At 38.7% G+C, this 11,645-nt stretch overlaps 1 protein-coding gene across 1 annotated transcript in view; it reads left to right on the top strand.

Moving 5' to 3' along the window:
- PLCB1 (phospholipase C, beta 1 (phosphoinositide-specific)) overlaps positions 1-11,645 on the top strand; it is a 756,841-nt gene that overhangs the window by 575,241 nt on the left and 169,955 nt on the right. The window contains 2 exon segments of the mRNA XM_012639238.1: positions 3,555-3,613; positions 5,587-5,744. Of these exon segments, the coding sequence (XP_012494692.1) occupies positions 3,555-3,613; positions 5,587-5,744 (217 nt within the window).

Raw genomic sequence — 11,645 nt, 5'->3', positions numbered from 1 at the left:
AGCTGTGATGACACCACTGCACTCCAGCCTGGGCAACAGAGTAAGACCCTGTATGAAAAAAATATATTATAAAATAAAAATATGGCCAATTCCTAACCCTATAGAATTCAATTAAATTTTAAAATTAATACCTAAAATAAGTAGATTTTATACTTTTATGCCATTTCCAGAACAAGTAGAAACATTATTTCATATAACGGGTGTTTGGTGCAAAAAGGGAAAGGTTTCCTATTAAATGAGTTTAAGAAATGCTGGGTGCAAACAAAAATTGTTAATTTTTGTATTGTGGTGTGTGTTGAATATAGGAAAAACAGATCAGAGATTCTCAATCATTAAGGTAATGACCAACCCTTTATTCTCTCTTGTCACCTTCCCACTTATTTCCTTGGAACATTTTAAGAATTAGTATTCCTGAAAACTTTCAATATTTGGAATGTTTTCTTTTGAACACTCGAAGAGACTGTAAAAATTAAATATACAGTATGAAAACAAATTAATTTAGCAATGCATTATTATGTCTATTTCTCTACTCTTTATTGCCCCTTTGTTGAGTATCAAGATGCCCAGAAGGAACAATAAATTGGATCATTGAAAGAAATACATGCACAGAACGAGTTGTTTTTAATTACCATGGTCATTTTCTAGGATTTTGGTGTTGGCAGTATACCCAGTAGTGATTATTGTTTAAATTATTGTTTTTCCTTGAGGAATCCATCGTTATGACTCAGGGAAAAAATCCTCCCAAGACAGAAAAGCATGCAATCTATTCAATCTATACTTTTGCAGTTCCTCATAAACCTTCCTGTACTCCAAACCATTGGGAGATAATGGCTTCATATACACAGACAAGGGAAAGCAGTATATCTCAGGATAATTAACATCCTTATTCAGCTTTACTGAATTAAAAAAAATAGATTTAAGAGTGTAGTTGTCCCAATAATCTGATCAATTAGATTATCTGACTGAATATATCCAATAATTTTTCAACTTCTCTCCTCATGCATATGTTCTTGGCTGCAGAAAAGTTCTAAAAATGATCCAAGGCCTAGTTGTACCCTTGCCAGTCATCCACTAGGAACCAAGACTTTTTGATTGTCACTCCCATCTTTCACATCACTGCTGCTCACTTAGCCCTTAGTATATGTCACCTTTTATCATTTATTTTTGTTTTAAAGGACACACAGACCTAAGAGAGTTGGGTGGTAGAATGGAAAGAAGATGAATTTAGGAAATAAATAGGCCCAGTTTAAATTGGCCTTTAAGTAAATTACATACTTAACTCTTCAGAGCCTTGGTTTCTTCATTGTAAAATGTAGATAAATTAAAACCTCCAGGGTTCCTGTGGTTGAAAGTAGTATCATACTATTACTCAATGGCTTGAAGATTAAGGAATTTATTACTTCACACAGCAAGACGTCTAGAGGCACAGTGGTTGAGGGTTGGTTAAATTGGAAATTCATTGATGCCATTGGAGACCAAGATGCTTTCTATTTTGGGTCCCCTTTCAAGTCACCTTGAAACCAAACTTAGGTGCACCCTAAGCATCACCTCCCTAGGAACCAAGATCCACATATGACATGAGGAAAGTCCTTGTCTCATGATCCCTTTTAGGACTTTCCAAGAGTGAAGAAAATACTCCTAGAGCTTCCCTGACACTTCCTCGGACCCCTGCCACAACCTGTAAGCTTCTTTCCTTTATGCCCTGTTATATATAGCCCAGAGTTATACCACACAGAAATGCCCACATTAATCACTAGTATGCACCATGGAGCTACCATGACTTGCTGAAAAGAATCAAGATTTACCCCAGGGCTGGGGAGGAGAGCCTGAAGCATTAGGACCTAAATAAAATATTCTCCTGGCAAGGAAAAAGAACAAAAAGAGAAAGAAAGGGTGACCAGAAGTATACGAATGAGGTAAGATTTATAGTCTTCTCCCTTCCTAGATGGGAAGGGTAAGAAATATGACCCATGTCATGACACGTGTTACCTTCTCTGTATATTGGGCAGTTTCCTCAGCTACAGCTGTGAGATTATATGTCCTCAATGGTTGTCACCACCTTGACAGCAAGGAAAAATAGTCCCTGTCTCCATTTATTGAAGGAGACAGGGTTTATTGAAGAAAGCCACTGACTTAATAAATGCATCACATTCTGGAAACTTCTTACCCTGGAGTTTGAAGGGAAGACAATAAATAATGATAAATACAAAAGTAGGCAATTAATCCTCAGTCTTTGCATGATGAGAAATGCTTCAGAAGCCTGTGTTAATAGAAGGATTGCTATTTTCCAACGTTCTGGTCTCATCTATCTTTGGATGCCTTGGGTAGTCTGAGACAAAGCTCAAGTGAATGTAATCAGCCACCTGAAATGAATGCTGTCAAGTGAGAAGTTCCAGAACTATGACTTGAGGCAGTATTATGAATTAATCTGAGAAGGAGCTTCAGCTCCCAAGTTCAATCATGGGCTTGGAATGTAATCCAGAGGGTGTTCACAGCCAGGCAGAGATGATGTCAATTACTAGTTTCAGAAATGCCAAGGGTTGAGTGACTCATCACGTATCAGTAGTCACTACCTCCAGCAATCCCCTAGCCTCAGAAGCTATATTTATTGGATCTAATCAAATGGAAATATAATGGGTGGATGGGATGTAATAATGATGAGTTAAAAATTTTAGGGAAGAAAAATCAATCAGCTTTAAGACTTTAGGCAGAAAAGGAGAGAATAACAGAGAATACATGTGTTTGAAAAATACCTCTATAAATGAAGTAAAACATACAGGGAACTTAGTATGTATTCCAAGGAATAAAATAATTATCAATTATAGATAAACATAGGGTTTTTTTCCAAAATATGCTTTCTTTGGAGACTTTCATTTCTAACAAAAATTATTCATTTTAAGAATGAACAGTGAATTTACCTTAGAGAGATTCTTTTTGTCTTAGATACTGCACAATAAACATACACACACTCTGTTGCTCTTTCTTATTCTCTCTCTCTCTGTCTTCCATTCTTTAGTTTTTTTCAGATTCCTTTGCATCTCACAAACCCAACCCATACCTTATCATGCATGTCCAAACATTGACTGATCAACATTCAAAAAATACATCAAATTCCTTCTAATTGTTCCTTGAATGATAAATTTGCGAAAAAAAAAAATCCGAAGAAATGTTTCTTGAAACTCTGAATCTTCTGTGACAGAACACTCTAGTATCAGTTAGGTGTTTATCTCCTTTGCTACATCCTTAAACCTGATTAAACCCATGGCAACAAAAGTTAGTAATACTCAACAAAGCATTAAGGACTCAGAAATTGCACCATATATAATTTTGTTGATATAGTTAGTAATATACTTAAATAATTCCCTAAACAGTACACGTACAAAAACAAATCTGCTCTATTCTTTAATACTAGTGCAATTTTCTGAAGGAGCGAGCCTTTTTAATTAATTAACATGATTATTATTTGATTTCTTCACTTACTTTAGCTAAAGTAACTCTCCCTTAAGTTTGGTAAAAACATATAAAAGTTTATCTACTGTCTCCTTGTCCTTTAGGCAGCAAAGACCTTTGCAAATCTTAGTCATGACAATGAACTTTGAGGCAGTTATAAATGGTAATTTATTATCCAGCATCTGGAACTTTCTAGATTGTTTCGTTAGCATTTCTTCTTTTGCAAATACATCTGTATGTTTAGAAAAACAACGTATTTTTCCAGTAGAGAAAAGGGATTATGCAAACCTACTTAATCAACCTTTCAGTACATTTTACTAGGGCTTTGTAGAACTCAAGGATGTCATCCTTTTGTTATGCTGATGGTTGGGTGTTATGACATGCATATAAAAATAAAATTAAGCCAGTAAGCTTAATCCTATTTTCTTTGTCCTGAGTGTCTCCACAGGACAGATCTTGTTCATTTCAAAGTCATTTTGACAGTTTTCATCAACATGCCACTTTTTAACTGGCTATAAAAAACATGATGGAGGCTTGTAGAGAATAAATCAAAGGAAATCTTTAATATTCTTTAACTTCACAAAGACTTCAATTTGTGTGTTAATAATGGGCTCGTCTCAAAAGTTATTTTTTAATCTTTTAACAATAATTTATCAAGAAATAAATGGCTTCCATTGACTTCGTAAGTATACTAGAAGCAATTTGGCTTCTATGCCCTGTGTATTGCTGCCCTCAGACCTCTCAGCTGCCTTGATGATTAAAATTCTCATCACTCCACTAGGATATTTTAGTTCTGTTCATAAAAGTTTCCAAATTTTTGTGAAGTTTAGGTGTTTTCTCTTTCATTGCCTGTGCTTTTGGTGCCATAGCTGCAAAACCATTGCCTAATCCGACTCACAAAGATTTACCTGTATGTTTTCTCCTAAAAGTCTTTTGCAGTTTTAACTCTTATATTTAGGAGCTTGATCCATTTTGAGTTAATTTTTTATATATGGTGTGAGGTAAGGATTCAACTTCATTTATTTACATGTGGCTATCCAGTTGTCCTGGGATCATTTATTGAAAAGATTATTCTTTCTGCACTGAATTGTCTTCGCAATTGTTGAAAGTCAGTTGAGCATAAATTGAAGGTTTATTTTTGGAATCTCAATTCTATTCCATTCATCTATGTCTATCCTTATGCCAATACCATATCGTCTTGATTACTGTAGCTTTCTTGTAAGTTTTGAAATTGAGAAGTGTGATTCTTCCAAATCTGTGCTTATTTTAAGATAGTTTTGGTTATTTAGGGTACCTTACATTTTGATATAAAGTTTGGGTCAGCTTGTCAATTGCTGCAAAAAAAAAAAAAAGGTGGGAATTTGAAAAGAATTAAATCTGTAGATCAAGAAGATACTATTTGAAGAATAGTATCATCTTAACAATATCAAGTCCTGCTCCATGAACATAGTATATCTTTCCATTTAGTTAAGTCTCCTTTAATTTCTTCCAATAATGTTTTATAATTATTAAAAAATAGGTTTTGAACTTCTTTTGTTAAATTTAATTTTTTTTACATAAACAGCACTTTTGAAAGGAGAATGTTTAGCTTTTTTAAGCATTTGTGCCTTGAACAAACATAACAGAGGGGCTAACTTATATAATAGGACAGTCTTTTGATAATTTTCTCCCATCAGAATGCAGTCAGAATTAAAATACTGAGTTTTGATGTTATAATCCTTGATCTTCTACTTCTTAGCTTTGGAAACTCAGGCAACTGAACTGCTTTGTGCCATTTTCATTATCTGAAATGGGTATTTTTTTAAAAAAATAGTTATGTCAGATTTTTGTGAAGTTTAAATGTTTAATACATATAAAGTTCAAATACCTGTAATTGGCATCTGCTAAACAGTTAATAAACATGCATCATTGTTATTGCTACAATGCCCTGTCTTCTCCCAAACCAGTGCTAGGGAGCCATGATTATACTTGAATTATACCATTACCTTCTGGAATGTCGAGGCAGAAGAAAGGCTGAAAACGACTGCTCCAGCTTAGAGGCTTTGTTTTCCCATTGTTGAAGAGTCTTTCTAAGAAAATACTATTGTATTCCTTGCTTCATGGGATTCTGCGGTTTGTTTTGTTGGTGTTTTGTAGCTGGCCAGCTGGCTGGAAACTCCTCCGTTGAGATGTATCGCCAAGTGCTCCTGTCTGGTTGTCGCTGTGTGGAGCTAGACTGCTGGAAAGGACGGACTGCAGAAGAAGAACCTGTTATCACCCATGGATTCACCATGACAACTGAAATATCCTTCAAGGTAGAGTCGATGAATGTTGCTAAGAGAGGCAGCTGGGGAGACCCAACCCCTTTAGGGTAAAGCCTCCTAAGGTAGAAAGTCTCAACTGTTACAATTAAGTGCAAAGACTATTAACCATCTTTGCAATTCCAGAAGCTAAAATTTAGCAGTTTATCCATGGATAATTGGCATCAGGTGAATTAATTCATGATAAACAAATTGTAAGGAGACTGTCTTATGACACGAAATATCAATTTATTTGTCTCGTCCTGTTTAGCACTCTTATTCTTGTTTTCTTGTATTTAATTATTGTGAAATATAACATACATAAAGAATATATACAACTTATTTGTACAGTTTAACTAATGGATATAAAGTATACACCCCCATAACTACCACCTAAATTAAGAAATAGAAACTTATTGGCACTCCAAAAACACTGCCAGGTACCCATTCCCATGAGAATGATCCCTAACCCCCAGAGGTAGCCACCATCCCGACTATTACAGTGACCTTTACTTTGCATTTCTTAAGAGCACAGAGCACAAAGCACAAATTCATGTGCAGCCCTAAACAATGTAGCTTCACTGCTTTTTTAACTTGCTATAAATTGATTCACACTTTAACATGCATTATTTTGCGTCTTGCTTTTTGACTCCACAATGTTTGGCAGATTCAACAATATTATTGCACCTATCTCTAACTTGTTTGTTTTCTATACCATGATGATGATGCTGATTGATGATCATGATATTAATTATTCCTACTGATTATAAGATTTCACTCTGTGATGCTAGCCTTTGGCACATTGATACCTATCAGTGAAAGACCCCTAGAAATACACCTATAGTCAGTGTCAGATTTATTTGCTCATACGATGAAGAACACATGCTAGAGGGAGCTGGGGTGTCTCAGTAAAAGTGTGTTAGCTAGGACACGATTGGGGCTTATATTAAGTGATTTGAGGGATGGTTCAAGCAAGCAGGGTTTTGCTATGGATTGGGTGCGGTCAGGAAGCAGAAATAATCCTATGATTGTGTATCTTAATAAATCCTATGTAGGATACAGGACTAAAGCTGTTATTGATAAGATGTATCAGTCATTCTTATTAGCCAGGAATGTGGGGTGTGTTTGCCCCCCCTTTCATTTCCACCTGTGTCTCCATCTTACACCATAAAGAGCTTCACATTCATGTGCATGGACACCCAAGCCAACTATCCAAGTTCTGTCCACATCCCCGGCAAAGAGTCATCCCCAGGGGATTGGGACGATTGGGGTGGGGAAATCTGGCAGCCTAGGTACTTGGAGAGTGACTGGAAGGGGAATGTGAAGGCTTCAGCTGGCACGTTCTCTTGGCTGACTCGGGCTTCTCACCCCTTTGGAAGGGAATCAGAAGAGAAGGGCCAGAGGACAACCTCTAGAACTGGGTCCCATGGCATGAACCCCATTACCTGGGATGTCTGAGTCTCAGGGAAGAATTCAGGCTTCCTAAGCAACCAAGAAAACAGAGTCCAAGTGTACGGTAACTAAGGTGTATACTGAGAGACCAGAATATTGGATAAATTAGATATTATCCTTACCAAGATTGGTGACAAAGCTCTCCCTTTGGATGAAGATGATCATGAGCCACTTGCCAAATATTTGTTGAACAAGGGGGAGCTCAATAGATGGCAGAAGTGAGGAAGGAGTAAAAACTGGTTTGGCTGCCTCACTGGAAGTGGATTTAAGAAAAAAAACAAAACAAAGATTGAGAGGTATTATTTCAGAAGTAGCATTGGTAGTTAAAAGATCTCAAACCCCAGCTTTTAACCCTGGAGCACCTGGAATATGAGAAAATAAACAGCAATCACTGGAGAGAACAGCAGAAGAGAAACAAGATTTTCAAGGGACAGCCAAGTTTCAGTTTAGACAAAAGGATTTTTCTGATCAAAGATTGCTATATTGAGCAATTACAAAGATGTGTTCAGAAGTAGTATCATTAGCACCGTAAAATATGTTTACCATGTTGCGTGTAAGGCATTGGACTTTTCGTGATTTCTTAAACTTAGGCTACAATGCAATAATTGAAGAAAAATAACCCCCTTCAATTAAATCTTACAACAAAGTTTAATGTGGAGTTGACATTAATTCTGATCAAAATCTTTAAAAGTTTTATCTGCTCCTGAAATTGAGCACTTTTAAGGTCTTTGGATTTTTTCAGTTGGAAAATCAATGGATTTTTGCTTTATTTCCATAGTTTCTCTCCCTCCCTTCCAGACCTTGGCATTGCCCTTTGCCAACTGTGGTGGTCCCCAACTTTTTTGGCACCAGGGACTGGTTTTATGGAAAACAATTTTTTCACGGACTGGGAATGGGAGGGGGAGACAGAGCTCAGGCAGCGATGTGAGGGATGGGGAGTGGCTGGAAATACAGATGGTTTCCCTCATTGGCCTGCCACTCATCTCCTGCTGTGCGACCCCCGATTCCTAAATTTCATGGGAGACAATTTTTCCACCGGGGAGGCGGAGCCGAGGCAGTGATGCGCAGCCCGGTTCCTAACAGGCCACGGACCAGTACTGGGCCACCACCCAGAGGTTGGGGACTGCAGATCTAAGATACCAGTCTAACCTGGTTGGGATCCTTAGGAAAAAGTGGGGACAGATGACCTTGGCATGGGGCCAGGGAAGTTTGGGCCCATCTGTCTATGGATGGATGGAGACAATCCTGGAAAGGCCGACAGCGCCCCCTGATGGAGCTGAGGGCTGACGGCACTGCACACTGACCCACTTGCCGGGAAGACCACCCCATCCGCCTGCCTACTGCCCTGTCACCCCTCGGAGTCCTTGTGAGGAGCAATTATATTTTCTTAAAAATTTAAAATCCTCCAAGTCCTTTGAGTTCCTTCCAGGAGAATAAACACGAAGCGCATCCAAAGGCATATTTATTTTATGTGGAGCGTTTGCTTCTTGGCCTCTGCCTGCCGTCAAGTCAGCTTGGAGTGACTCTCCTTGTGCACTCGACCATGCAAGTGGTTCTTCAGTGACATCTATAATCCCAGAGCTACGGGCTGATGGAACATCTCTTCCTGGGCTCTGGAGGCATGGCTTCTCAACCACGTCCACACACTTGCTGGCAGGGTCAGAGGCTTAAAGACTGCAGCTAACCCAGAACACTGCTTCCTCTCTCTGTCTGCTGGAGTTGGCTGAGAGCCGGCAGGTGACCGGGATGGTGTGGCTGGTGTCTCCAGCCATTCCTCCTGCTAATGTGCATTAGTGGGATAGATAGGTCTGGGTGAGCTGTGGGTGGGTGGTGGTGGGTGGGGATGGGCATGAGGAGTAGAAATGCCAACCTGTTTTGTGGACAGATATTTAGTAGCAGCGATTCTTCGTATCAGGACTGAGACTAGGGTAAGGCAAGTGAGGCACCTAGGATGCAAAATTTAAGGAGACCTTTGCTCTCAGGATCACGCAAGACCAGAGTCGATGCCTGAAAGAGAAAGTCTCTTGAAATTTTGCTTGCACTAAGACACTTTTTATGCCTCACCATAGCCCCAGCCCTGCTTGTGTGATTATCAGCATGCAGTCTGCTTTCCCCAACCCTGGTATGTGTGATGGGTACACTAATAAGCCAGACTTCACCACTGTACAATATGCACATGTAATGGAATTCAACTTGTACCCCCAAATCTATTAAAATAAAAAAAAAAGCAGTGCATAAGGTGACTTTGTAAAAAAGGGTAAGAAGAGGAACAAGGCCCTTCGTGATCCACACCCTGCCGATGACCTCATTCCTTACTACTTTTCCGCTCTCCCACTGGGCTCTGGCTACACTGGTCTCCTTGCTGTCCCTTGGACGGTGCTAAGCAGTTCCCTCCTCAGAGCCTCTGTACAGGCTGGTCCCTTTGCCTGAAATGCCCTTGCCCTGTGTATCTGCATAGCTCTCCCTTTTCCTCCTTGAAGCCTTTCTCAAATATCACCTTCTCAATGAGGCCTCCAGGAACCTGTGTATTTTATACTCTCACCAGCTATCACTTTCACTCCCCACAGTACTGACACACACTCCCTCACCCTGCATTTTTTAATTAATAATTTTCCGTAAGGCACTTGCTTTCTAACATTCTGCTTAACTGTTTAATTCTTATGTTCCTTGTTTATTGTCTCTCCTTCTACTAGCATGTAAGTTCCACAAAGACAGGGGTCTTTATTTTGTCCCTTGATCTGTCCCGAGCACTTTGAACAGAACCTGGCATATAGTAGGTGCTCAGTAAATGTTTTTTTGGAATGAATTTTCCCTTCTCAAAGAAAATAGGCAAAATATAGCATAGCCTTCATTTTTAGTTTTTTTTGCTTTTGTTCTTCGGCCAATTGATTTTTTTTTTTTTTTTTTTTTTTTTTGGATTTCCTGTTAGGTTTTTTTGTTGGGCGTTGAAACCTTTTTCCCACGTTTTGCCGTTTTTGGGAACTTTCCCTTCCTTTTGGGCTTGCCTTTCCCGTTTTATTTGGCTTTTAGGTTCCGTTTTTGTTTTTTTTTGTTGCGGCAAATAAACTGATTGCAAAGTTCATCATTTTTATATTACACAGTTTATCTGCTTTCAGCATATATGATCCGGAGAGCTTCTGTGTGATATATCCCAAAAAGCAAGAGTTCCTATTGGCATTTACTGCTTATTTATTGTATGGGCCAAAATAAAAGATTATGGTCTGGGAAAGGGGATATGCTATCATTCAGCCTCTTTATAGAAGGCATTTTGTTTTACAGCCTGGCTTTATTTATTATACTATTTCTCCCAAGTATCTTCTCTGTTTCTGTGCCTCATTGCCTTAGCCTTTCTGATGCCCATGACATAGTGTTTTGCCATTTGGTCTTCATTCTGTCTGCTCCCCCTCAATCTCTGTGCTCCTCACGCTAGACACCACCCACCCCCTCCGTTCCCAGGCTGCTCCTTCTTCTCCCCTCAGGCAGCTTCCTTTTAATCAGCAATTGTACAGGATGGAAAACTGACTAATGTGATAAAATATATGATGAAAATGTATAAAATTTGAATATGTTGTTAAATAGAGCATTTCCGAAAATAAGGCTTCATTCCCTGAGAGAAATAATCATAATTTAGGATGCAAATTCACTGCTACATAAAGGCACACATAAAGTGGATTTCCGAATACACCCAACTGTTTGTCAAGGAAAAAGGATTTCCAGGGCAGTTTTCCCCACTGGAGTTTAGTGTTTGAACCATATGGTTTATAGATTATTGAACCCAGCATTAGAAGTCTCTGAAAAACAGTTTGGGCTTGATGAGGAGCAAATTAGCATGAAGGTACTTTCACATCCAATGTCCAACAATTATAGCGTTTATGAAAGAATGAAAGAATGAAACTTACAAGCTATAACTAGTTTTCTCATCCTGAATGATCACACGTATCATACAAAATATTTCAAAGGCACAAAAGAACGAAAGTCCTCCAGTGGAACTTCTAGAGTTTTCAGTTGTTCCCAGTTGAAATTATTAGATGACATTCAGTAAGCATTTTCACTGGTTTGAAGGTTTAGAAAATGTTTCTCAAGCTGCTGGCTAAAGTTATGGTAGAGATGGGGAGAGATGGACAGAGCGGGGAGGGAAGTGGGTGGGCAGAGCAGAGAGAAAGGAGAATATAGAAGTTAAGGATGATGCTACTCGAGAGCTCACTGCCAGGGTTCCGGCACCAGCTCTTCCAGTTAGTTGCTATAAGACCTTAGAGAAGCTTCCTTCCCAGTCCAAGCCTCCTTTGTTATCAGCAAAATAGAGATGATAATAGTGTTTACCTCCTGGGGTTATTGTAAGTAAGTATTCAATAACCCTATTTAATATACTAACATCGCTTTAGAACCATACATTACATGCAGTGAGTACTCTATAAATGTTAGCTACTGACATTATCATTGAAATACATAAAACCAAATGTTGGC

This window comes from Propithecus coquereli, unplaced genomic scaffold (assembly GCF_000956105.1).
Source record: "Propithecus coquereli isolate 6110/MARCELLA unplaced genomic scaffold, Pcoq_1.0 Scaffold139, whole genome shotgun sequence".
Taxonomy (NCBI): domain Eukaryota; kingdom Metazoa; phylum Chordata; class Mammalia; order Primates; family Indriidae; genus Propithecus; species Propithecus coquereli.
Note: the sequence above shows the minus strand (reverse complement) of the source record. Positions and strands in the feature narration are given on the sequence as shown.